Genomic DNA, 27,753 nt, shown 5'->3' with positions numbered 1-27,753 from the left:
TTCATTTAAGAAGAACGGACGGTGTCCCTTAGCAGCACAAACTTTGAAAAAGAAGTTTTTGAAGTCATGAAATGAATCATTAAATATGGAGAATACCTTCTGTTCCGAGGGTTACCTGAAATAGAGAAGTCGATCTCGGGTGAGATCTTCTGGTGTGATTGAAGCTACTGTGTCCGACTTGTTTGGAGCTTGAGATGCTGCTGGACCTTGATTACCGAGGGGTGGTACCTGCAAGAGACTCTGAAGCTTAAGTCAGCACGGGCTTTAAGCAGGTTTTTTGTAGAATTGGAGTATTAGTTATACCTGGGTGCTCTAGTGTATTTATAGTAGTGCTCGGTGATCTTTCTTTGAGATAAGTTGGTTATCTTATCTTATCTTTTATGGAGGAGATCTTTATCTTTTGGTCAACCGCCTTCTAGTAGGCGGTGGTTCTTCTATTTTGGGCCTTTCTTGGGCCTCTGTGGTGTTTGTCCGAACTCTTTGTGAAGAGGTCGGCGGTGGGCCAACCTTTCATGAGGTCGGTCCCTTTGTCTTCATCGAACTCGACCTTATAGCTTGGACCGGTCTATGAATACCTTCCGACCTTGAATAGCCCGGAAGGAAACCCATTGTTGTTTATTCGAAATGGAATTGAAAGGTTTTGAAAGATGAAATAAGAAGAAAAAGATCTTCAAGGAAATCGAAAATTCAAGCTCACGGCTAACAAGTTGGTAGATTTTCATAAACCCCCAAAAATTCAGGTGAAGTTTGGAAGGAGCCATTTGCAGTAGGACAAAACCTCAATTTCAAAGTCGAAAAATGGAAAAACTATCCCAAGTCGAGTGAAAAGATAGTCGAACATAAAAAGAAAATGGGGTTCCGACATTGCAACTCGGCTAAAGCTAACTCGGTCTTCTGGGTCATGGGCCACTATCTCATATTTCACCTCATTATCTCTAGAACTACAAATCCTATGGTGTCTACGAAAATCGTCTACAAAAACATTATCTACTATAGGAACTGTGGAAAGAACCGAAGAATCTACCCATTTCAACAGATCCTCAGGAACTTTTGGACAACATTTTTGAGATAGTTAAACGAGACATATAGAAGAGTTATACCTACATTACAAAATAAAAATTATCACTACAAGTTGAAAGCAAGGAAAACTCCCTTCCACAGATAAAAATAATCAACAACCACAAAAGAAGTATCTTTTAAGAAAAGAAAAATGATATTGTTCTTAAAAAAGCCACAACAATCTCATTTAGGGGCATCCTAACACATAAAGAGGACCACTGACAGTATCATAACAACGAGAAATAAACCAACTAACAAAGAAGTGCAACAAAATTAACTTCCATGAAACTACCAACAAGCAAAGATTTTACATTCAAAGGTTTTCTAATAAATAAGGAAACACTACATAGAACGAAAAAACTAACCTCTATTTTCTTCAAAGAAACCAAAAGCTGATACAGGTGCGGCAGAGCAACGGATGATTCCCCGTTCTTTAGAGTTCTTTGGAAAAAGGAATGAAGCTCCAATACAAGAAGATGAAAGAAAATGAAAAAGCTTAAGGAAGAAAGAAGAGCATAAAATTCACAGAGGAAGAAGAAACGAAATAGAAGAGAGAAAACGAGGAAGGGGTATTTATAAGACCCAAGGGGCGAAATTGTCAAAACCCTTTCCCTCATTTAAAGAACGTACACGGTTACAAATGTAACTACATTCCACCGGTTGGCATTCTAAAATGACATCGGGTTTCCGACTTGAAAATGGAGATATGAAAAACCCGATGTGATAGCTCTACCTCTCGGCACTTGTCCGACTTCATGCATACCTGAATCTGACTTAAGAAAAGATCGGACTCAAGTAGGGGTACTGTTCATACCTGGCCCAAAAGTAGAGAAAGCTCAAAAGACAGCTACCATAAACTCTACAAAGTAATAACTCTCTCCTAAAGGAGTTATAAATAACCCCTAATATCTCACATCCACTTTTAGAAGAGAGATCTCAACAACTCCTAGATAAAGGAACGGTTATCCACCATCAATAGTGGAACTACTTCAACGGTGATTATTGGCTCATCACCTATAAATACACTAACATTCTCAGGTATACTTACGATCCAATACACTATAAACCTGCTTATACTCTTGCTGACTTAGGCATCAGAGTGTTTTGTAGGTACCACCCCTCATCTCCTTACAAAAAACTCGGACGACGACTACTTGACACGGGCTAAATCGGAAACCACCTCACTAAGAGCTTGGACCTCACGTTCAAGCCCAAACACAATCCAATTTCTGGTAACCTTCAGAACAAGTGTAATTATAAAATTGATTTGGCATTTGAATTTTAGATAAGCTAATTAAATTGCGATTTTGCTTTCGTTGTAATTATGCTATTTTTGATTATTATTTAAGTTGAAAAAATATTTTATATTAGAATAGTAACTAATTTATTGTCTATTTTTATATTATTAATTAAGTCTAAAATTGATGTTAATTGTTATTAATATATTTGCGAAGATATAAATTTTAAATTTTAATTTTATTTTTTTATAATTTCGTATTTTTTTTATTTATAACTGAGTCCATCAATTCAACTAATAATTCACTAATTAAATTATTGACTAACCAATTCGATTTTAATATCTATCATTTTAAGAATATTTTTGTCATCATAAAAAAAAAACAGAATATTAATAAAAAATATTTTATTTGCGAAGAATTAGAGACAATTTTAGAAATTTACCCAAACTTTAAAATTGAAAGGCGAGGGCTAGGATTCTTCAGTAAGGAATAAACCCGCCCGTTCTCTCTTCCTTACATCCTCATCTTTCTTCCTCTTGGCGCGTGCCTCTCTCTTTCTCTCTTTTTGAATTTGCAGCACACTTGAGAGCTCCGTTGCTGATTCCTTTGCCTGCATCGGAGAGGGAAGAAACACTTGAGAATGGAGAGGATTCATGTGAGTGTCCGTGCAAGACCCCTCTCCCTTGAGGATGCCAAGACTAGCCCTTGGAGAATCTCTGGCAATTCAATTTTCATTTCCAATCACTCCTCCAAGTTTGAATTTGGTGCTCCCTCCTCTCTTCATTCCATTTTCACTTTCTTTTCTTTTCTTTACTTCTCTATTTCTAACTTTTTGAATATTTTTCTGCTCCACAGATAAAATCTTTAGTGAACACAGCAAGACCGTGGAAGTATATGAAACTCGTATTAAAGAAATCGTCGCTGCTGCAGTTCGCGGATTCAATGGTTTAGGGTTTCCTCTACTCTAATTGTTTTGCATTTTAGCTTTTTAGTCTTTAGTTTTCACATTTTCTTTGTTAGTTTGCGATTTTTTAACTTGTGGTTTGTGATGTGAAGGCACCATTTTTGCTTATGGGCAAACAAATAGCGGGAAGACTCATACGATGCGGGGCTCAAAAACAGAGCCAGGAGTGATTCCTCAAGCTGTGCATGATTTGTTTCGGATGATTCAAAAGGTTAGCGGTCTGCTCCTCATTGAGTCAGGTTATGTTGCTTGTGCACATTAGATGTGCAAATTATACTAAGTGGTTACCTTGTTAGATTATAGTTGCATGTTGAAATTTTGTTATAGGTAAGCATTTATGGGTAGTGCAGTAGCTTGTACAGTAAATTTTGTTATATGCTGAAAAGCTTACATTTGGAGACTGCTTTGGCAACTAAGTCTGCTGACCGTTCTTTTGAGGGAATGTGAGCATTTAGAAGCTTAACCTGCATCACTTTCTCTCAAACAAAGAACAAGATTACCTCCATGTGTTTTGTCGTGGAGTGTAAAACCTGTTTGTGAAACATGACAGTGCTGAGGACCTGAGGTTATAATAGATTCATGGTACACAACCAGCCTGATTGTAGGACCTTTCGGCTCTTCCTGCAGTGATTGCCCCTACATAATATCAGCTGTTAGATCAATTAGGCTTCTGAATTCAGCCTCTATGCTACTAGAACTTGCCACATGGAGTTGTTTCTTGGTCCACAAAGAGATGAGAAATTGGTCCAAGAAAGACAAGCTCCTAAAGTTGACCTATGATCGTCAACATCTGATGCTCAATTAGCATCACAATAACCTTTTAGGTGGTTAGGCCCAAATTCTCCGTGGCAGGTTTTAGCTACAGCCATGATGTAGAGACCCAGCCAAGTATTGTAGCATCCTTTTCACAAGCCTTCTAATGAATATCAACGGGGAGGCTATGACTTGGCAACCTTTGTTGACACTGAAAGAAATTTCAGTTTGGTTAAACGGCATGTTGAACAGCCCCAAAAATGGAGCTATAGAGGGTGACATTCGGCATATTGCTGGAATGGTTAGACCTGAAACCATAGGAGGGCAATCCTTTTGCCTTCTCCATATTGCTGTGCTGTGGTAGATCTCTCAGTTGTTTATACAGAGATACAAATAGTGTTCCATCCTGCAGCATGTGCACATATATCTCTAGAAAATACTGCAAAGGTACCACGTCCTTCAGAGAAAATCCAGTATCAGCTTTGCTGGTTAAATGCCGAATATACTGACGAGACTAGCCAAAACATAGGTAACTTGGGACTGGTGGTTGCATGAACACTTATGGACAACAGTTGCTTCTCACAACCAATTTGTGTTACACTGTTGCCAAGCCATAGCCTGAGGGGCTTGTTAAAGGCCATATAGTGCTTTGTGGATCTTACATTCTGATTTGAGCGATTGTTGTATGAAGACTTCCTCAGTTAGAACTTAGAACACTTTTTATTTAAGCATTGCTCACATCCAATTGCTTAAGCACTCACCCTTTGGTCAAGACAAGTGTAAGAACAACATGGGTAGTTGCTGATTTTATCGTTGCTGAGAAAGTTTCAGAATAATCAAAACCAACTTGCTGATGAAAAATATGGGCACAATAATCAAAACCAACATCTGGGTTTTGCTTTACTCAAAAAACCGATTTGTAACGAAGCAATGAAATGGTCAAAGTTTCACTTACATAAGTTCAGTGTGAGTTAGAAGTTCAGTGAGTAAAGGGAGGGTGAAAATGTATTAGGTATTAGGAGAAGGTGAAGTCGGTAATAGTCCACGGACCTTAGATCAAGTAATAACTCAATGAGAGGATGAGCGTGGACGTGGAGGGAACAAGGATGAGGATGATGATAGTACATGTCACTGGAAGAAGAGAGTGGGAGTACTGGCTGTTGCAAAGTCTGAAGATGAAATAGGGGTTTCTGGAATAGTTTGAGCTGGTGTGGAATCAGGATTGCAGGATTGGTGGATGTAGATGAGGGTTTAGTGGGGCTGCTGTTATGTGAAGGGGTGGGCATAGGTGATGTTGGTAACAAGGGGAATTCTGTTCAGTTAGAGGAGATGGAAGGGCTTGCTTTGAGGGGAAGGTGAAGGGCAGGGAACACATGCAGGTGGATTCAGAAGTGTAAAAAAAGGAATTAGAGTGAGATGAGAGGAAGAAGTATAGAGGATGCTCTTTGAAGTAAAACTTAGTCTCATGAAACAATACTTTCAGAGATGATCAAGCAGCCATTCAAGTACAGGCAACTAAAACCTCTATGATGGGAACTGTATAGTAGGAAATTGCATTCATGAAAATAAAATTTATGTTTGTCATATGGTGTTAAGAATGGAAAACATGCACACACAAAAGTGAGTGTAATAAGGTTTCTTGTTAAAACGAGTCTCAAAAGGTGAGGAAGAGTGAGGTTCAGACGGGGGAATTTTTTCTAAAGACATATGTAGTTGTGGCCACTGCATCATCCCAATTGCAGGGGCATAGATGCATGAGCAAGGAAGGCGAGGTCAGGTTTAGAGAGATGGTGATGCTTGCACTCAACAACACCATTTTCTTCATGTGTCAGAACAAATTAACCTCTAAGAGACACTTTGCTACTAGAACTAGTTAGAAAAAGCTTGAAATTCACCCCCCTAATTAGACTGAACAGCCTTAATTTTGAAACCTAGCTGCAGTTCTACAGCAGCTTTGATTTGCAAAAATTCTGGAAATGCTTCAGATTTAGTTCAGAAAATATACTGATGTAAAACAACAAAAGGCATCAATAAATGCAATATAATATCTGTATTCTCAGGTAATGGTCCCCACAAGCCAATGAATACTAATTCTAGAGGATATTTGCAAGTATTGAGAGAAGAAGAAGAAGGAAGAAGATGTGCTTTGCCAAGATAGGACACAAAACAATTTTCAGACGTTCTATTAGAACATCTTTTGTGCTATTATCTAACTACATACCAGTAAATCAATAAAGTAGTTTTAGCTATTAACATTACTACCGTGGAAGTTTAACCTAATTATGTATCAATACATCATTAGAAGATAGCATAAGAATTTGTATAGAAATGTGAACTGTGTCTTTTGCTTCCTCATTCCCATAATACATGTAATGATTATAATAGTAACGAACTAATGATAATTAAATTTTCTTTTAAAATGTTTTAGGATATAGATCGAGAGTTTTTGCTTAGGATGTCATACCTGGAGATTTACAATGAAGATATCAATGATTTATTGGCTCCTGAGCATCGTAAACTTCAGATTCATGAAAATCTAGAGGTTGTTGTCACTTCTTATTGTGATGTTTGTTTATTTTGGTTTTGTATTTGGATACCTTAATATTTTAATTCATTTATGTAAACTTACAGCGAGGAATATATGTAGCTGGGTTGCGCGAAGAGATTGTCGCCTCTCCTGAGCATGTGCTTGATCTCATGCAGTTTGGAGAATGTAATTTTGATTTTTATTTTCATTTTCTCTCATGTTTTACCTCTTAACTCCTATTTTTGGCTTTCATTATAAGTGAATTCGGATTTCTTAACTCCCTTTGGTTAGTGTTGTTCCTTATATTTGTTTTATGTGTACCAGCTCATAGACACATTGGGGATACAAATATGAATTTATACAGCAGTAGATCTCATACTATTTTTCGCATGGTAATCTGTTTTCTTTTGTTCTCCCTTTTTTCCCCTATAAAAGAAATACTTATGGTTGTCCTTCCCTCATTGGTTCAACAGATAATTGAGAGTAGGGATAGAAGAGAAGATGAAGGCAATGGAAGTTGTGATGCTGTTCGTGTATCAGTGTTGGTATGTTACCACTGCAGGCAACAATGGTTTCTCTTTTCTTTTATTTTAATACTTTGTATGTCACTGGTTATGATTCACACATGTGTCTTCCTTCCAACCCCTCTTCTTTCTAACAAATTAATCTGTGTACTGTAAACTCTCTCGTATTTAATAATTATTTTCTCATATCTAGAATCTAGTGGATCTTGCTGGTTCAGAACGTGTTGCAAAAACTGGAGCAGAAGGTGTTCGGCTCAAGGAGGGTTCTCATATAAACAAAAGCTTATTGACTTTGGGAACTGTCATTAAAAAATTGAGTGAAGGTGCTGAGAGTCAAGGGTAAGTGTATGCTATTACATATTTTTTTTCTACTTTCCTTTTTTCAATGATATACAAAGAAAGTATAATATTCCGTGCAGTGGTCATGTTCCTTACCGAGATAGCAAGCTTACACGAATTCTGCAACCTTCACTAGGTGGAAATGCTAACACAGCTATGATATGCAATGTTACACTTGCACAAGTAAGATTTGCCTGTATTTCTTTCAATGTTTTATATGCACAACTCTTTCCTTTCGCAATTACATGTCTTTTGTGGATTACCTAATTTAATGTTACTACTTAGTTGACGTGCATGTTCGTGTGTACTTTTGATTTTTGATATACTTTGGTAAATATCTCTTGTAAAAGTAGAATAACTAGGAAAAGTACAAGATCTCTTTACAATATTTTTTTTTCCTCTATGGAAGAATCTCATTTTTTCCTTTAATATTATTTCGTCTAGTTATATCAGCATATTTGTTGTGTGGCAGATACATACAGATGAAACTAAAAGTAGCCTCCAATTTGCAAGTAGAGCATTGCGTGTCACAAATTGCGCTCAAGTGAATGAGGTTCCTTCTTATTTTAATCACTCTTTTGTTTTGATTTTGTTCCTTTCTTTGAAGTCTTATCTAATACCAAATTAGTCTCTTGTTTCTATGTTATTGTTATCTTTCTTTCTCGTGTCTCTTCCATCGTTAGCTTGTAATAGTTATATTTTAGAAAGTAATTTTGTTGTATCATCCCTTAAATACAAGTCAATTATTGGTGCAACCACATCATTGTTGGAAGTTGTAGTGCAGCTTAGTTTCTGTTTGCCACTTGTCCTGTGTTGTATGGTTTTCTTAAGTCTTTCATGAAGTGATGTTTGGTTTTCACTGCAGATTTTGACAGATGCTGCCTTGTTAAAGCGTCAAAAGAAAGAGATTGAAGAGCTTCGTGCTAAATTGATGGTTGATCCATTATACTATCGTTCTGTTTTATATTTGATTCTATGTTTTGTTTTTGTTTGATATAAATTGAATAGTAAAAATGTTTTCTAACCGTTGCTAAACTATGGTTGTTTTTCAGAGTTCTCATTCAGAGCATCTGGAAGAGGAGATTTTGAACCTTCGGAATACATTATTACAAGTGTGTGAATTTTCCTTTTTTGTTTATTATTGCCAAATGCTTGTTTATTCAGTATGTCATACTTCTTTGCCAGACTGAATTGGAAAGGGAACGCATAGCTTTGGAATTGGAGGAGGAAAAGAAAAATCAAGCTGAATGGCAGAAAAGAATAAAGGAGCAAGCAAAGAAAATTGAAAATTTAAGCTCAATGGTTCTGTTTTCAAAGAGGGATGAGACATGTGAAATTATTAAGAAGGTATTCTTGGTTACATTTCATAATATACCTTTTATTTGCCCTGCAGGTGTTATTTACTGCTTTATTTTTTGCCATAATGATTTTTTAATTTTGTTTATCTATTTTGTTTCCTAGGTCATTAAAATAGGCTTACTTTCTTTTGGATATGTTTATATACAACCCGTACAGGGTTAGTTGTTTGTAGTGATATGTAGTGTTGACCCCAGAAGAGGACATAAGTTCGTTTCATATTTTTGTAAGTAGAAATATAACCTGTGTCTTGCTTTAGTCAAATAAACTAGTCTTATGATGGTTCATGTAGGCCAAAATTATGGGAAAACACCCTATTGTGTCACAAAGTATTATAGATAGGATTTTATACCTCATTGAAGTTTATATTGTTTGCTTAAGGAGCAATAGTTTCTTTACTTCAATGGAGATGCAAGCCATCAACATTCTGCAAAAGATAATTCGAAGCTTTAATACTGCGTGTCTTTATAGTTGGCATTCAGCTTTCTTGATAATGATAAATGTTCCAATGGAACACGGCTGTGCAATTCTCTGCAGATTTTTATTTTTATTTTTTTTCTTACTTTTTCCTTTTTGACCTTTTCCCATTTGTTTATGAAATCCATGGCATAGCAAATCATGTAAGGAGTCAACTTTGCGTTTCAGTGTATGTTAGACAAAGGTTATGATGTTCACTGTAATTATTAGGCTAGTGTCAAGGTAATGGTGTAATGGAGCTGGAAATTATATGGATAGGATGCTTTTATGAGTATATTATGCTTCGTTTGGGGATTTAGATGTCAGGCTACTCACGTGCTTTTGCTTGACAGCATAAGGTTTGGGTGAGATGGTTCTTATCATGGTATTGGATTTTGTACGAGCCTGGTATATGTTCGATTCTTGTTGCCCATGTTCTACCATTCTTTTATATTAAAAGCCAGAATTTCTCATGCAATAAAGTGTGTATATGCAATGTCCATGCAACCTCTTGCTTGAGGTGTTATGTTTGCTGTAAATCCATTCACATGCCTTTTCTTGACAGCTTAACTATATGGAAGAAATGGTTCTCGAAAAGAATTAAAAGTTATCCTTAAATTAAGGGCTGCAAGAAAACTATTTTGGGCTCTTTGACAAATAATCAAAGAGGAAACAAGGATGTGCAGAGAATGTTAAAGTCTGAAACTTGTATAAGGGTAGAAATATGGAGACAATCATCACTTCATCAGATATTGGGGGAAGTGTGAAACTACTTCATCCACTCGTTCAATCAAACTACTCATCCTGGAATGAGAGTGTGGTCTTGATGTCACTGGAACTTGTAATCTTATTGAGTTGTAGCTCAGAGCTGGACCACAAATTCAGTAAACTTCACTGCAAATCTAAAATACTGGCAGACATAGTTAAGAACAATATTATTGAACTATCAGCTGCTTCTAGAGTAGTCGTCACCAATCTAGTCTAGTGAAGAATTATAACTAATTTCATCCTGCATGAAGAACTGCTTTCCTAGTTTTATCTTCCATTCTTTTTTATTTTTAAGTTCACATTTGCTGCCTACCTAATCATATTTATTTACCTTTTTCTTTCTTTTGGTTGGTATTAGCTCAGATAACTCATTTGCTTATATCTGTTGATGTAAGTTACTATGCATGCTTTGCAGGACAAGAGACGGGATACATGGTGTCTAGGAAAACTATCAAGGGAGAATCCAAGAGATGTAACGTATTTTATGCTAAAGATAATTTCATTAGTTCATATCATAGGGGACTTATTTTATGTGTATTGTGAATTTTTTAGTCTGTTTATGGGGCCTTTTAAATGATTTGAATTGCTCTATACATCATTTATCTGTTGAGGTAGAGTATAGTATTTTTTTCTTTTGCCATTGAATCAAAGTATACTAATTTATGGTAGGATTTTGCTAAGATTCTGAAGTGTTCAAGGATTTTACTAGTGAGCATCTGTTTGCTTATAAAATTTCTTGTAGGCAACATGTGTGATTTACTGATTGACTGTCTCAGTTAGTATCTTGATTATCTATGCATAGTTCCCCTAGAGCTGCATATCTCTATTCCTATAAACTTCAGGTGAAACGAGTGTATATGCATTCAATACACAATATGCTGTTTTAAGTATTTGGCTTTGGTCCATCAAGATTTGGTTTTTCATCATCAATATCATTCTCACGTGTTATTCATTGCTACCAAGTGTGACCTCATTGAAGGCACAACAAAATAGTAATGCTATAAGGAACTGATTGGAAAAAAAACCAAATGAATCAAATTTAGCAAATGCATGATGCTGTGTAGATGGTATTGGTGTTTTGAGGGAATCTGTGGGTAGTCAATGGCCAATCTGAAGAGTTGCCAATCTGAAGAGTTGTTCTGCCTTATCTGATTTTTGCATTTGGTTCAAAGATCAGTCTGGTAATTCAAGGGGTTACCTTGGGGAAAAAGAGTCAGTAGGATATCAAATGACTTAACTTGTTAATGCTAGATCTTAGTCTGACTTTATGTGCTCTTTTTTGCATTTAATTCCTTTCTTGTTCTCTCTTAACATAAATCATTACAAGTTCTATTCATTTCTTGACATGTTTGTAGGTATAGATAGGATTTTTATTTATTTTTTTTTTATCTTTTTATCGCTTCAAATTTTTAGATAAGTTGGTATTCATATGTTAGAAATCAGAAAAATTACTTTCATTTTTGCTTAAGGTTGTTTCTTCCCCCTCCTAATATATTGTATGACACTTACGTTTGTTCTATACTTGTGATAATAACTAATTTATTTCTGCAATTCAGGCCCGCTCTAGCATCCAATCAAATGCTTCTACTGTAAAACCTGGAGCACAGAGGCAATGCATTGGACCACTTGTTCCTTTTGATGAACTTATGATTGAGGATGCTTTTGTGGAGCAGTCTTCTAACCAAGAGGACAATAAAAATGGTGATATGAATGAGGACTGCAATCTGCCTAACCCAAGTGCTTTATTGCATGTAACAAGCAGGAAAAAGATTCCATCACGGAAAAGAAGTTTATCCATGGTTTGTAATATTGCTCACCAATATTCCCTTGTGATCAACTTTCAATAGTTTTATGCTAACATCTTGCAAATATAGCAGGAGGATGATGAGTTTCTAAAGTTACAGGAAGAATATGAGAATTTGCTTTTAAGATTTGAAACTCAGGTTTTGCTTATCCTTCTTGATTTCACTGACTGTGAGCCAGAAGTTGCTAGACCCTAAACTTGGCCATGTTTTGTTACTGCAGAGAACTGCAAGTGAGATAGAAATAAAGTCATTGAGAAAACAGCTAGTTGAGGCAAATTCTCTTCAATGTACAGAACCTATTGGCTGTTTAAATAGTGCAAATGGTGTTAACTGGAATGAGAATAAAGATGTGAATTTCCAAGAGTCAGAAGCTATTCTTGTCATCAAGAGACTTGAAGAACAGGTTTTCTCTCTCTCTCTCTCTCTCTCTCTCTCTCTTCTCTCTCTCTCTCTCTCTCTCTCTCTCTCTCTCTCTCTCTCTCTCTCTCTCCAACATTCTATCAGAGTGTTGGATTTTAGCACATTTGTAACATGTCATAGGAAACTAAAATATGCATTAGGAAATGGCTTAGTATTATTACATATTGTTGGAAACAAATCATGCATATATTGTCCAGTGTCTTTGTAGACATTATTGCTTCTATCTATGCAGTGTGAACATTGAGATTATTTCTACCAATTTGATATTTCTCTCGTCTTACACAGTTACACCTCTTTTATCTTCGTACAAATTCAAACTAGCATTAGAGTAGTGTCATCCATTTTCTCTATTGCTTGTGAGTTGTTATTCTTCTGCAAAGTCCTACAATTGAAACTCATTTGTCATTCATGCCATACCTTCTAATACATTCTAAATATTTCTACAAATGTCTTTGGAAATAGCTTAATATTTATTACATGTGCTTGAAACCATGCTGCATTTATTCTCCGGTGGCTATAGCTGTACACAATGTTGCTACTATCTAAGTTACATTTGCATTTTGAGTCCAAACATTTCTACCAATTTGGTATCTATCTACTGTTACACTCTTCTTTCATTATTTTTAAAATTTAACTCTTTTAATATTGATGAAATTGTACTCAAGTATATATATTGACTTCCTATTTTATCCTAATAACTTGAAGATTAAGGTTTTGCAAATGGAAAAGTTATCAAGCCAACAAAACCTGGACAATGTTGTTGATCTAGCAACTGAGCAGAATTTATGTGATCGGAAGAAATTCGACGAGGTGATCATATTTAAGTTTCAGCTTAAGACAAAAATAGATCTATGCATAATTCGCATTTCAAGCCCAAAAGAGAGGATCTTCCTTTTTTTTGGGGGGGGGGGGGGGGTTAAATAGTTTCATGACATGGTATGTGAATTTCTATAACTGAAAAAAGTAGAGTTCAATATTTATTACCCCAAAGAATTTTAGCATAAGGCAAAACAGATCCATGCGGATTCACGTTTCAAACCCAAAATAAAGAGATTCTTGTGTAAGGGGGTGTGTTAGATAAATTACTATTTATGTGTTTTTACCTTTCAAATTTTTGGGATAAGTGGTTGTATGACATTAGGTGAATATATGTTCTTTTCTGTGCATGAAGTTGATTAAAATATGTTGATGTATTTTGGCTACTCATTAATTATCCTTGAACTTGCTGTTTATTCTATTTCCTGACATATATTTATTATTCCTTTATTTCCCTGGTTTCTTAGTTGTATGAAGAGCTTAGTAAAGTACAGAAGGCAGCTCAAGTTGCTAACAAACAACTTGCTTGTGAAACTGTGAGTAAAGTTAATGTTTGCATTTCATGTTTTATGCACACAGAATGTTGCTTACTAAAAAATTCATGATTATTTTCAAGATTAAGTTTATATGACTATGGTATATTTTGTGTCATGCCCAAGATAATTGATTCCCAAAGCTTTATGTAGGGTGAAAATTTGAACTTTGTGATCAATCTTTCAATGGAAGTTCAAGAAATATTTTCAGATGTACAAAATGCAAAAGAAGCTGTTCAAAGTGCATTGTTGATGGTGGATGACACCACTAAAAGTTTCTTTGCTCTCTGCAATGTGTTTAATGTAAGTACTATTGAGTATATATTTGTAACAAAAATGAAGTTCACTGTGTAATTTTGTATGATGTCTCTAGCTGCTGTCTTTGATGTATGTGTGATGTTAAGATTGTTGTTTTCATATGTTTGTCTTTATTGCAGGATTTTAAAACCTCAATATCTCAGCATGTTGCAGAACTAAGTGTAATCTTGAGTAACTACAACCAGTTGAATTCTTGCTCAAGACAACAAATTTCTGAGCTTGAGAATGAGAAGGTAAAGTTATCTAAACGTCTATAGCTATTTCTAGTTGTATCTGTAATTCCTAGACGGGCTAATACTTTTGCTGCAGATTCTTCTAGACAACCAATTAGCTGATCTTCAAAAGCAACTTCAGCATTCAAAAGTGGATTTTGAGAATTCCCGAAGTTCTTTAATGGTGGGTCCTCTCTTGATGTTGATATCCATGTTATCCCATTATATTTGAATGTGCAGCGCAGCTAATAGGTAGCACTAAATCTCTATTACAGAAATGCATTGAACAACAGGAATTGGAAAATGCAGACCTGATTTCACTTATCCATACACTTGAAAAAGAAATATCAGTTTTAACATCATCTTCATTGGTCAAGGAGAAGGAAACATTCAGAAAAGATCTTGAGAAAATAAAATCCAAGTTGAAAGAAACTGAGTCTAAGCTTAAGATTGCAGTACAAGAGAAAACAAAACTTGAGGTTCATTTTTTTTGTTATTATATTCAAAATTTTCTTGGTTTCCTTGCAATTGACTTGTTAAGTTCATGTATTTTATTCTCTATTCTCAATTTTCTAACATATCATATCTGCCTAAGGGTGAGAAAGCCTCTGTCGAACGTGAGCTTAAACGGTTGCATGGTCAGAATTCTCTTCTTGAACGAGACATTAATAAACGTGATTCACTTGTTGGCAGAAGACATGAGGTGTTTGATCCCAAAAGACCAAAGAGTCTTGCTTCTTCTCTTGAGCAAACATTACAGGTTTGGACATTCTCTTGCATCTTCTTTTGCAGTTATTGTTACTAGCAAATTTAAATCCTGGTTCAAAGGTCAAAGAGCTTTAAGCTAAGGAGATCCCTTATCCTCTTCATTTCATCTCAGTGGTCAACACTCTTAGTTTTAGTTTAGTTTTTGACTATTGGCTAGTTAAAGGTCTTAAAGGTGGTATGGAGCCTAGGATGATAGGATGCTGGTTCTTTAGCCTTTCATTTTCGGTTTAGCTGCTGCTATGTTTTCATTTTTGATTGAAGAAAGAGAAAATGAAACTAGTTTTTTCCATTCTAATCAACTTTTGAAGTTTTCTGCAAGTCTGTAGGTGTTAGAAGCAAAGAAAACAATATGATTTCACCATTTCCGTCACAAGATATTGAAATACTCAGTACCGAGTAGAAACAAGGTGGCTTTCTTTGTAGTGATTAACAAAAAATCATATCAAGTGACATGAAAATAGATAACAAACTAAACTATACCCTAATACGTAGCAGATTGTAGAAGTGTTTAATACTGCAATCTTGCAGTAGATTGCCCTATGCATTTGAATGATATATAATCTTTTCGTTTTTCACTCTGAAGGATATAATATTGTTTGAATGATCAAAATCCCATAAGCTTTACTTTTTCTTTTGACAGGCATAAGCTTTACAATCTTAGAGTGAGTTGAGGAAGTGTCTAGAAGAGTTTAGAAGTGGTTAGAAATGGTCAAGGCATATTCAACTGATATGTTAAGACAATGCCAGCTAGGATAGATTCCCCTAACTAACTTTAAGTGTGTAAAGACTCTCCTGCCCTTCTTCACTAGCTATCTGAAACACACTCCTCTCATGTATATAAGAGCAGATTCAGTGCTTCGATGAATCACTTTCAGTATGAGCAATTCATATTTCTCTCTCTAACTTCCTCTCTCTTTCTCTACATTCTATCTTACTTCTCTCAGTTTCTCAAACTCTATTATTTCTGATTTCTTGGTGTACAGTATATAAACATGTTGGTCTATTCTCTGATGATAAAGAGGTTCTCCAATCTCCTCAGGAATGCATTTAGTTTGATCTAATATAAATGTCACTGTGCAGGAAGAGCTCAAAAAGATGGACGCTTTTGCATTTGAAGCAGAATCAAGAATCACTTCTTTGGAAGAAGAACTTACAGCTGCATTGAAAGAGAAAGAAGAGGTAAAATTTAGCAATGAGGATTTAACTTCACAGCTGGAAGGCTTGATGGAAAAGCTGAATGAATCAAACTCTGAACTGTACAATTTAAAGGAAGAGATTTCTGTTCTTGTAAGATTATCTGTCCAGTTCTTCTAAAGTTTCTAATTTAAAATCACTTGTTGGGTGTGTTTACTAGATGTTATTATTTCTCATTCAAACTGTAAAACTTGGCATCTTATTCTTGTCCACTCAGAGACAAATGTTGGAGGAATCTGATCAAAGCCAAGAAAAATTGAGAAGTTCTATCAAAGTATTGTTGGAAGAAAAGGAGGAGCTGGCAATGGTTGGCAACTGCAACTATTCTTTATTTTGATTGTGATTCTACCTAATCAACATTATTTCACCGAGTTTTGCAAATCTTGCAGCAACTCACAGATTCCCTTTTGGAAATAGAGGAGGAAAGGGCAATATGGTCTGCAAAGGAAAAGGCTGTACTTCTAGCCATAGAAGAACAAACAAGAAAGAACAACATGCAAATTACATCATTGTCAAAAGAGTTATCAGAAGTAAGATTCTTGGATATGCTATTGTACAAACCTTGATTTGTTTCTTTTAAGTTTCTTACACGGTTTTTCCTTTACTTAGTTTACTTTTCTGTAAAGGAAACCATTTGATGGATAGGAGGATAAGCAATCCTCTTTACAATAATAAGATCAAAGAAGATGAAAAACTGTCAATAAAGTAGAGTATTTTAGTCTCTCAATATATTGAAGGGAGAAACTCTTCATGTGGTTTGCATCAAATAAAGGCCAAACATACAATTCTATTTTATCTCTCAAAACTAACTTGTTTGAGAATTCATTATCAAAAGGTGCAGGAGCCATGCTTAAAAATACATCAAATAAGGTATACGTAGCGTACCACCACAAAGACTAAGGTTGTATAGTGCACACCAAATACTCATCAAAGATACCAAATGGAGTATCCCACAAATATTTTCTAAATGGCATAATGTATATTGTGATACAATTGATTGTCTATTAAGAAAACAGTGAGCGGAATAAGAGTCAGTATAGAAAGTCGGTGGATTTTCTAAGTTGTTTGATAGTTGAAGTTTCTTTTTAATTGCCATTTTTCATGACATCTAAAATTGATAAAAATTTTATAAATGTAAGGTAAGAAATGAACTAGCTTCCTGTAGAGAAGAATGTCAGACACTGCAAAAAAGGTTAACTACTTCAGATGAAAGTGGACGTCTCATGGAAAATATCAGGTTTGTTTAGCTTATTTAATTTTTCCCCCCACTCTTCTCCCCTTCATCTTTTTAAGGATTTTTGTTGTTATATGTAACCCTGTCTCCTAGAAGTGTTTCTGAATATTTTATTTACGTTCAACCATACTAAATTCGGAAAGGAGCTTGTGATTAAGCTTTCTTGAAATACATATGCTTTCCTCAATTTGACTATAGACATAGTATTATCTAAAGTTAGCCTCTATTATTAATGTAACTTTCTATTGACTAGATCAAATCAAAATCAGATTCCTAATTCCTTTCATGAATTTTTTATGTAAATAGAATTAATTATAAATCTTTTCCTTTTTTGGTTTAACTTAATTTTAGGAATTTTATGATTAGAAATCTTTCCTTTATTTTAGCTTAATTATAAATCTAGTACTCCTAGTGGTTCTTTAACTCAAACAGGTAATTTTAGTATTCCTATGTCCCTTAACTGCACCTCAAACTTGAATGCACCATGGATTGTCGATTCAGGTGCATCTGACCATATGACCAGCCTTTCCCCTTTATTTAAAACTTATTCTCCTTGCTTTGAAAATGAAAAAATTAGAGTTGCTGATGATAGTTTTTCATCTATTGCTGGAAAAGGTACAATTAAACTGTCCAAAAACATTGACCTAAGAAATGTCCTACATGTACCAAAGTTTTCTTGTAATCTTCTCTCTATTAGTAAAATCTGCAAGGATTCCAATTGTGCTATGACATTCTTTGACACTCATGGTATTTTTCAAGACCGGACCTCGGGGAAGATGATTGACAGTGCTAAGATGATGGATGAGCTTTATCATTTTGAGGGTATTTCGGAGGATAAAATAGCTCAAGGATTTAGTGGTATAAGTTCTATGCCTATAAAAGACCAAATAATTCTCCGGCACAATAGACTAGGACAACCTAGTTTTTCATACTCAAACATTTGTTTTCAAGTTTGTTTAAGAATATTGATTCTTTCTTATTAAAATGTTAAAGTTGTATTCGTTCAAAGAGTCATAAAACTCCTTATGATTCTCAACCTTATCATGCATCTAAACCTTTCCACTTGATTCATAGTGATGTAGGGGGGTCCATCGAAAATAACAACTCAATTTGAAAAAAAATGGTTTGTAACTTTTATCGATAACTACACACGACTATGTTGGATCTATCTCATGCATGAAAGATCTGAGGTTTCTAAAATTTTTCAGTATTTCTCAATAATGGTAGAAAACAATTTGACACAAATTTCAATATAAAGAAGTGATAATGGTACTGAATACTTTAATAAAAATCTTGGTGAATTTCTTCAAAAAAAAAGTATTCAACATCAATCTACATGCCCCAATACACCCCAACAAAATGGCATTGCTGAAAGGAAGAATAAACATCTTCTTGAAGTAGCACGTGCCATTATCTTTGAGGGTAATGTTCCAAAATACTTATGGGGAGATGCTGTCCTAACAGCAGCCTATCTCATAAATCGAATGTCCACACGTGTGTTAAATTACTATACAACGTTGGATACTTTCAAAAAGAATTTTTCAGCATGTAGGTTGCATTCTGACTTACCTTTAAAAGTATTTGGTTGCATTGTGTTTTTACATACACCTTCATATCGGAGTAAACTTGATCCAAGGGCAGAAAAATGCATTTTTATTGGCTATTCCCCAAGTCAAAATGGTTATAAATGTTTCAATCCACACACCAAGAAATTTCATGTAAGCATGGATGTTACTTTTTTGGAACATGAAACCTTTTTTCAAAAAAATTCTCTTCAAGGGGAGAGTCTAAGGGAAGAATTTTTTTTGCATGAACCTTTATCCACTCCTATCTTACATATTGAGGATACAACTTTCACTAATTAAGTAAATTCTGAAACAATTGCAAAACAAGATGTGGAAACCAATTCTGAAATTGAGTCAGAATTAGTTGAAATCCAAACAGGAAAAGAAATCCCACAATCTGAAAAGGAGTTTCGGTGTTATGTTCGGAAATATCCCAAGAAGACTAGAGACCAACCCATCATCTCTATACCAACCCAATCTAAAAACCCGGAAGACGGCCCAACTGTAGTAGCCCAACTGTAGTACTTCAGGAACTTTCAGGTAAATCTGAAATTGTCACTTCTAATAATAACTTGCCAATAGCCCTTAGAAAAGAAACTAAAACCTGCATCAAAAAGGTACTCAAAACCAGCACCAACCATCCTATTTCCAATTATGTCTCTTACCAAAATTTCTCTAAAAAACATCGAGCTTTTACTTCTAAAATTACAAATCTGTTTGAGCCTAGGAACATAGAGGAAGCACTAGATGATTCCAACTGAAAATTAGCAGTGATGGAAGAGTGGCATGCACTCAAGAAGAATGAAACTTGGGAGATTGTAGATTTGCCACAGAATACAAAATTGGTTGGCTGCAGGTGGTTTTTACCATCAAGTGCAATGCTGATGGAAGCATAGAGAGGTATAAGGCTAGGTTAGTAGCTAGGGGATATACACAAACCTATGGAGTAGACTATCGAGAGACTTTTGCTCTAGTTGCCAAACTCAATTCTGTGCGGATTCTCTTATCTCTTGCTGTGAATTATAATTGGCATTTACATCAATTGGATATAAAGAATGCTTTCCTGAATGGGGAGCTAGAGGAAGAGGTGTTCATAAAACTTCCATCTGGATTTGAGGCTAAACTAGGGAGGAATAAAGTGTGCAAACTAAAGAAATCTCTCTATGGATTGAAACAATCCCCAAGAGCTTGGTTTGAACGACTTGGAATGGTAGTGAAGGGACTTGGTTATACTCAAAGCCAAGTTGACCATACACTTTTCTATAAACATTCAGTAGCTAATAAAACTGCCATCTTAATTGTATATGTAGATGACATTATTCTGACATGTGATGATTTTTTGGAGCTAAAAGACTTGAAGGAGAAGCTTGCCAAAGCATTTGAAATCAAAGAACTTGGCTCATTAAAATACTTCCTTGGAATTGAATTTGCAAGGTCTAAGGAAGGCATTTTTATGAACCAACGAAAATACATCCTAGATCTTTTAAAAGAGACGGGATTACTTGGTTGTAAAGCTGCTGAAACACCTATAGAGCCTAACTTAAAATTGAAGCCAGCTGAACCAAAAAATGTAATGGACAAAGGGAGATATCAGTGGTTGGTAGAGAAGCTAATCTATTTATCCCATACACGCTGGGATATAGCCTTTGCTGTGAGCATGGTAAGCCAGTTTATGCATTCACCTAGTCAAGAACACATGGACGCTATCTTTAAAATCCTAAGGTACTTGAAAGGGTCGCCTGGGAAAGGTTTACTCTACAAAAAGCATAGACATCTTCAAGTAGAAGCTTATACAGATGCGGATTGGGTTGGGAATGTCATAGATAGAAGGTCAACATCTGGGTATTGTACTTTTGTTGGCGGAAACCTGGTTAGTTGGAGGAGTAAAAAACAGAGTGTTGTGGCACGAAGTAGTGCAGAAGCTGAGTTTAGAGCAGTGGCTCATGGAATATGTAAAGCACCATGGGTAGAGAAAATCCTACAAATCTGCAGTTTTCATTTCTCATAATCCAGTGTTGCATGATAGAACTAAACATGTTGAAGTTGACAAGCATTTTATCAGGGAAAAGATTGAGAGAGGACAGATTTGCATCTCATATGTTCCAACCACAGAACAATTAGCAGATGTTCTAACTAAAGGATTACCCAATAAGACTTTTGATAGCATAATAAGCAGGCTGTCAATGAATGATATCTTCAAGCCAGCTTGAGGGGGAGTGTTGACTAGATCAAATCAAAATCAGATTCCTAATTCTTTTCATGAATCTTTTATGTAGATAGAATTAATTATAAATCTTTTCCTTTTTTTGGTTTAGCTTAATTTTAGGAATTTTATGATTAGAAATCTTTTCTTTATTTTAGGCTAGTATTTTTTCCTTCTTTCCTATTTTCTAGTTATTTCTATTTTTGTAATTTTCCTATAAAGAGACTAATTTCCTGTACATTTGATAATATAATATATTTAAACACTTCAACTCTTTTGTGCTGCCATTGGCATTAATCAGGTTGATTCTACTTGCCCAAAATGATTTAAGCAGTACCTACTATGCTAGAAGGGTTAGTACTTCATGGGGCCTTAAAAGTTTATTCTAGAAAATTTCAAAAGGCAATTGAATATTAATGATTTTCGACCTATTAGTTAGGTATTAAATCTTTATAAGTCATAATGAAAGATGTTGCTGCCAGATTGTGCAAATTCTTTCTTGATGCCATTTCTTGAAATCAAAGTTCATTTACGGTAGGTAGCAAATCTAGATTTGGCTGTCATTACAAATGAGATGACAGAAAATGTTAGATCCTGGATAAAACGTAGTTTTGATTGAAGAAGAAATGTAATTAAGAAAACAAAATGATAATAGAGAGAGCGTAAAGGACAAGAGATCTTCAATGCCATAAGATAGGAAAATACAAAAAGTATCAAAGGAGCAAAGAGCAAGGCATTTGCTGCTAAGTAGGATTAGATGCCTGACATCTATAAAGCTCATAATATTTATAGATAAATCTTTTGTTTGTTTTGCTTTTGTTTAGCGTAGCCCTTCCTAATCCCCAATTTGTATTATCCTTCTCCTCATCTTAAAGATTTTTTTTTTTTTTTTTTTTTTATCTAACATGTTTATGAAGATATGTTTAGGTTAACACTAGTCTTCTTAGAAAGGCCTTTCCCCCAACTCTTTTGCTTACGACTTTGCATCTATCTGTCAATTTTCCCCCACTCTGGTCTCTGGTTAAGATCACTTGGGGCTTCCAATTTTTCAAGTTTTTATGATAGAAATGTTGTTCAGTTAAAATCTCTTGAACCTTTATTTGATTCTATTCATTTTTATGACACCCCTGTACTCAAGAACTTGGACTCTATCCCTGCTCCCAATGGATTTTTTTCTTTTATAATCATTTTAAGCTCATGCATTCCTCTCCTAAAAGAGAAGATTTGATTTCTACTTCACAAAACATTTACATATCTGAAGTACCATTGAAGTAACACAATTGACTGCTCCGAAAGTGCAAACCTCTCGCTGCTTTGTCCTTGTATACATAATTAAGAGTTTTGGCTGTTGTAAAGAAGCAAAGTTCTTGTGGGAATCTTCCATTTGATATATCTGGTTGTAAAAAAGTTTATAACTTGTAAGCATTTCTTTTTCAACCATAACTTTTTTGGTATAGAGTTACTCCTGCAACATCTCTTTGTTGCTTTGCTCATGATCTCACCAATGGTTTTTCTTTATCAGATATGCAAAAGGATTTGTTTATTTAACTGTATATTTTATCCTCTGGTTTTAATTGTTTACTTTGGTTCTCTGTCAAGACTCAAGATGCATTCTCCACTTTAGTAATGATTTCCTTCTCATGGACTTCATTTGGCTCTATTACACTTTGTATTACCCTATGTTTTTTTCTTTTTCCTATTAAATTTACATTCTGCTTTTGCCAGTCATGCTTTCGTTTTTGAGGTCATGGTTGTATTGGGTAGTTTTTAATCGTTACTTGCAAATTAGAGATGCTTCAGTTGTTTTTCTTTTATTTTATTCTTTCTTTTTTTGTTGTTTCGATTATGATTGCCCATGAGCTTCAATTGCCAAATAAATTGTTAACGATGGCTGCAGAGAAACAACTTTGGAGTTAGACCAGCTAGAAAATCACACTGAAACAATCAATGCTGAGAGCAAACAATCACGAGAAGTAAGAATGTTTGATAATCATTTCATAGCCGATTTTCAATGCATAGCTGTCACTAAATTGACATGAATTGCAGGGTCCAAAAGCCAATTCAGAGATGCCGTGGCCAGAGCTGCGTGGCAGTCTTGAGAAAGATAACGCTGACGATAATCTAAGTGAGCTTTATGTCCTTGATAAAGGCGTTGATCTCTCAAGTCAAAGCCGAGAACTTTCGAATGAGTTTCAGGTTTTCTTCATTGTCACAACTCATAGATGCATATACAGAAAATTGTCAATATATAACTTATGACTATGGACAGAAACTCAAGAACGAACTTGCTGTTGCAATAAGCGAAAGGGATAAATTGGCATGTCAGATGGAAGACCAACAGAAACATGTTACAGAAATGGAATTTCTGCAAAAGCATTGCCAAGCTCAGGTAAACTGAAGAGGTTTATCATTTGGTAATTACCTTATCAATCTCTGATTTCTGAAATCACATTATGCTTCTCAGTTGTCAACAGTAAAGAACCAGGTTGAGGAACTTAGTCAAAAAGTTTCTTGCTATGAAGCAAAAATGCACGCGGTGAGTGATATACTAGATCCTGCTTTAACTATCTGTATATATCTCACTTCATTGCAGTCCTAATTTTCAGGGAAAAAGAATTCTGTGGTAATTTTAGATCTTACCTAAATGATCTCAACATCATTGACATTTTTTCCATTCGAATCTTCTGAACAGGATAAAGTAACTAACAACAAAGAGACGACCAAACTTCGAATGATGCTGCGTGGAACAAAGGCAAGGCTAGATGCTATCCTCACTCGATATAGAGAAGCAGTGGATGAATCAGATTTAATGCATAGGAAGTTTGAGGAGGCAGCAGCAAAACTGAAGGACAAGTTGGCTACAAAGGGAATAGAGGTCCTCAATCTAAAGAAGCAACTAGCTGCAAAAGGAATGTAAAAAATATTTGTATAGAATTTTGTACAGAAACCATGCGTTTCTTAGAAAATATATAAATGACTAGAATGAGATCCGCGCGATGCGCGAGGCGGTAAATTAATGATAGTATATAATAAATATTAAAAATTATTATGTTTTATAGAATTAAATTAAATACGTGTAAACTAAAGTTAAATTTAAAAGGTGTTTTATTTAAAATAATTTGTAGTACAAAAGATTTGGATGTTGGAGTTGTACAAGTGATGTTTTTATTTGGTGATTTAATTTTTGTATATGTTTTAGTTGATGAACTTAGTCTTCTTATGTGGCGTTCGTCCTCCTTTTTCTTTATTGGTTGTTGTTAGAGTTATTGCTTTCTTCTTTCTGTCGTAAGTTCTTGTGAAGGCATGTTTTTTTATGAATTGTTGATTTGTATGCATTTTCTATTGTGTTATTTGTTCCATCTTTGCATATATGTTCTTTTTTTAAAGATGTATTTTGAATTTGTATGATTTTCTTTTTCCTTAATATTTTGATGGGTATGTGATTTTCATATGATGATATTAGTGTTGGCAAAGTTGATTTCTATAATCAATGAATAATTTAAATTAGAAATAAAAAAGATGTCTTGAATAAGTGAATTTTTTTTGAGTATTACCTGTTTTATTTATTGTAATGGGTGTTGAGGTTCAGTGTTTTTGGTTAGAACAAATGTCTTAATAATAGTGTATTGTTGAGAACCTTTTTTGAGATTAAAATCATTTACTTTGATTTTAAATCTAAGTGTGAGGTTGTACAAATTTTTCAATTGGGGTGGTGTTTTAATATCATTACTTTTCTGGAGTGTCATTAGATTTGAAGCAATTGTGTTCAACAAATTTTTTTTTTGCCATCAAATAGTACAAAAATTGTTATAGTACTTTGATCTGAAACCTTTAGTTGAATTATGAACCTAAAATAATTATTAGGTTAGTAACTAATAATTTGATAGATGAGATTATGAAAAGTATATAGAATTACTTTATTGTTGGATATTGTGGTGTTTGATTACATGTGCCACAAATGTAGTTGTCTCATTTTCATCTATATAATCATTTCTAAGAAAAGATGCCCCTCTTCATTTGTGAGTGTTAATATTTTTCATAAATGAACCACGCGAATTTTGATAAACTAATTGTCTGTTTGTTTGGTTATATTGTCTAAAGAATGATGTTTCAATGATTAAGTTTGAGATGTTGTCTAGTTTAGAAATAAATTTTTTGTGCTAAATTTAATGTTATTTGAAGGAATAGTGATAAGAGATTTATATAAGTAGGTCAACTAGTATGTAATTTGAATATTTGTAACGTAAAATTTATTATGATTAATAATATTATTATGACATTTATAAGATGGATGTTTATTATATTTAATGAGTTATTGATAGAAATTAATAAATTAATTATTGGGGTTATAAATTTATTATATTATTTATAACAGTAAGATATAATAAATATAGGAATATGGATTCAATGTCTTTGTAGATTATAAATTTGATTAGACACTATTAATTTTTAATTATATTTCTAATTATTGGTGTTTTTTAAGTTTTTTGTATATTTTATTTTTTTTGTTGATTTGGAAATAATAGTTGATTTGGTAAAAATTTAGTGGTTAATTCTAAAATTTTGTCAAATAAGCGATGTTGCTGATATGACATTAGTAGGAGGAAAAAGATATTTTAAAAGTAATGTAGATAAATTTATGTATCTACTTTTATATATTAAGAATAGATGATTATTTGGTTCTCAAAATTGATTAACTAATGGTAGATATATATTTTCTTTTATTCCGGTGATGAATTAGAGTTATCACTTTTTGTTGAACTGTAATTTGCAGGTATCGGATAGAGTTGTAGATATTACAATAAACAATGGGGTAATACTATGATGAAGAGTGAAGTTGGGGGAAGAGTGAATATTACACTTTCTAATAAAAAAAAGAAAATAAAAAAATTAAGGATATCATATGTAATGTACACTTCTCTTAAAAACTAACTACAATTTTTACTCTTTACTTAACATCACTATATTCACCAAAGAAATTCCCTAAGCAATGAAGTTAGATTGTTATAAACAAAATAAAAGGATTTAAAAGGTGAAACAAAACTGACATTTATATAAAAAAGAAAATAGAAGTGCCAAAGTTATAGGTTTGTATGGTTGTATTTTATAGAGGAGTGCTACACATACAAGTAATTTTTGTTTACAAGTCTTACAAATTGGGCCTAGCGTAACACGTGCGTTACAGAAGAAGAAGAAGCGTGAGTATAAATGACTTGTATGATTTGTATGGAAAAGCATTCTCTCTTTGCTTTCGATCTCTTTCTGTTTTTTTTCGATTTTCATGGTTTCTGAAATCAAGCTTTGAAATTGTTTTGAAAATGATGGAACTTCAGAAATACACCCAAACGATTACAAAAATACACCCAAACGATTATAGAAATACATCCAAAGGATTACAGAAATACACCAAAACAGTTGCAGAAATAAACCAAAGGATTTAAGAAATACACCCAAAGGATTTAAGAAATACACCCAATATAGGGAGAGACAATATATTTTTTTTTTGAAATCAATACACCCAAAGAATTATAGAAATACACCCAAAGGATTACAAAAATACACCCAAAAAATTTAAGAAATACACCCAAAATTTGTTGAAGTACACCTTATGCATAATTCAGAACTCTTTCTCTTTTTCCTCCTCATCTTCTGTTGCTGCTTCTTCTTCAAAAACGATTTCAGAGCTTGATGTCAAAAAATAATAGAAACCGAGAATAACGAAGAAAGAAAACAAAGAGAAAAACACGAAAATAAAGAAGAAGAACAGGAAGAGGAAGAAGAACGTGTAGCAAGAAGAAGAAGAAGGAGAAAGAGAAGACAAGAAACGTACCTTGAATAATGTTTCTTCGTTTTTTCTGGGGATTTTGATGAATGAGAAAGAGAAAACGTAAAGAGGAGAAGAAATTTCAATAAAAAAAGAGGGAAGAAGAAAAGAAAAAGAGACACAGAGAAAGAAGGCACGGAGAAAGAAGAAGAAGAAAAAGAGGCACAAAAAAACGTAAAACGGCGTGTTTATAAATGACTTGTATGACTTGTATGGAAAATTACTTGTATGTGGAGAATTACTCTTTATTTGTGCCATAAGCTTGCATTAATTTCTAGAAATAGATTTATTAATGCTGGCAAAAACCATAAAATATATAAAGAAAAGATAAAACTAGTAGAAAAAGAAGAAAAAGAGCTTAGTGTGTAAAATCTTATGCTGATATTTATAAGATGTCGATAATGAACATCTTTTAATTGACACATTTACGATAGAGATTAAAGTATTTCTATGTTAAAAAGCAAAAATAGAATTTGGATAAAGAAATATTTGATAAGAGAATTAAATTAAACTAAGTAAAAGTGGGAGAAAGAAACTCTACCGAGGATGTGCTGCACAAATTGTAAGAAATAAAGAACTTGAGAAAATTAACTAACTTAAAATAAAATTCAGTACCCAATCAATAACAAAGAAGACAAGACAGAAAATAAGCAATATTCAGAAAAGAAAACAAAGATTAAAAAGAAACACAACCTGAACTAAACGATCCTATGTCTCACACTACAAGTTTTGGAATTCAACGATTCTACGAGAAGAAAGCTCACGATCTAAATCACAAGATAGATTCAAAAATGATTGCAAAAGGAGTTTGGATATATAGATGCAGTTAAGGACTGGTATATTTGGATATAACAAAATACTATAATAAAAAATTGAT

General features: G+C 34.1%; 1 protein-coding gene across 2 annotated transcripts; it reads left to right on the top strand.

Annotated features, from left to right (window-relative positions):
* The first annotated feature begins 2,780 nt into the window (after window positions 1–2,780).
* Window positions 2,781–24,205, top strand: LOC130960237 (kinesin-like protein KIN-7O). Of its 2 annotated transcripts, none has more exons than XM_057885582.1 (33): window positions 2,781–3,061; window positions 3,153–3,242; window positions 3,354–3,472; window positions 6,443–6,556; window positions 6,646–6,727; window positions 6,866–6,933; window positions 7,015–7,086; window positions 7,259–7,404; window positions 7,485–7,587; window positions 7,877–7,957; window positions 8,270–8,338; window positions 8,457–8,516; window positions 8,590–8,751; window positions 10,400–10,456; window positions 11,541–11,783; window positions 11,862–11,927; window positions 12,010–12,192; window positions 12,915–13,019; window positions 13,493–13,561; window positions 13,712–13,861; window positions 13,996–14,109; window positions 14,186–14,272; window positions 14,364–14,567; window positions 14,684–14,848; window positions 15,937–16,143; window positions 16,268–16,357; window positions 16,440–16,580; window positions 17,190–17,287; window positions 22,950–23,025; window positions 23,099–23,248; window positions 23,322–23,441; window positions 23,517–23,588; window positions 23,745–24,205. In XM_057885582.1, the coding sequence occupies exons 1-33, from the start codon at window positions 2,938–2,940 to the stop codon at window positions 23,967–23,969; spliced, it is 3,912 nt and encodes a 1,303-aa protein (XP_057741565.1). In that variant the 5' UTR covers window positions 2,781–2,937; the 3' UTR covers window positions 23,970–24,205. The 2 variants fall into 2 exon arrangements, with proteins under 2 accessions (XP_057741565.1, XP_057741564.1); XM_057885581.1 differs by having other exon boundaries at window positions 11,859–11,927.
* The last annotated feature ends 3,548 nt before the right edge of the window (window positions 24,206–27,753 follow it).

This window comes from Arachis stenosperma, chromosome 2, assembly GCF_014773155.1.
Source record: "Arachis stenosperma cultivar V10309 chromosome 2, arast.V10309.gnm1.PFL2, whole genome shotgun sequence".
NCBI classification, from domain to species: domain Eukaryota; kingdom Viridiplantae; phylum Streptophyta; class Magnoliopsida; order Fabales; family Fabaceae; genus Arachis; species Arachis stenosperma.
The sequence above is the reverse complement of the archived record's forward strand: the minus strand, read 5'-3'. Positions and strand labels throughout refer to the sequence as shown.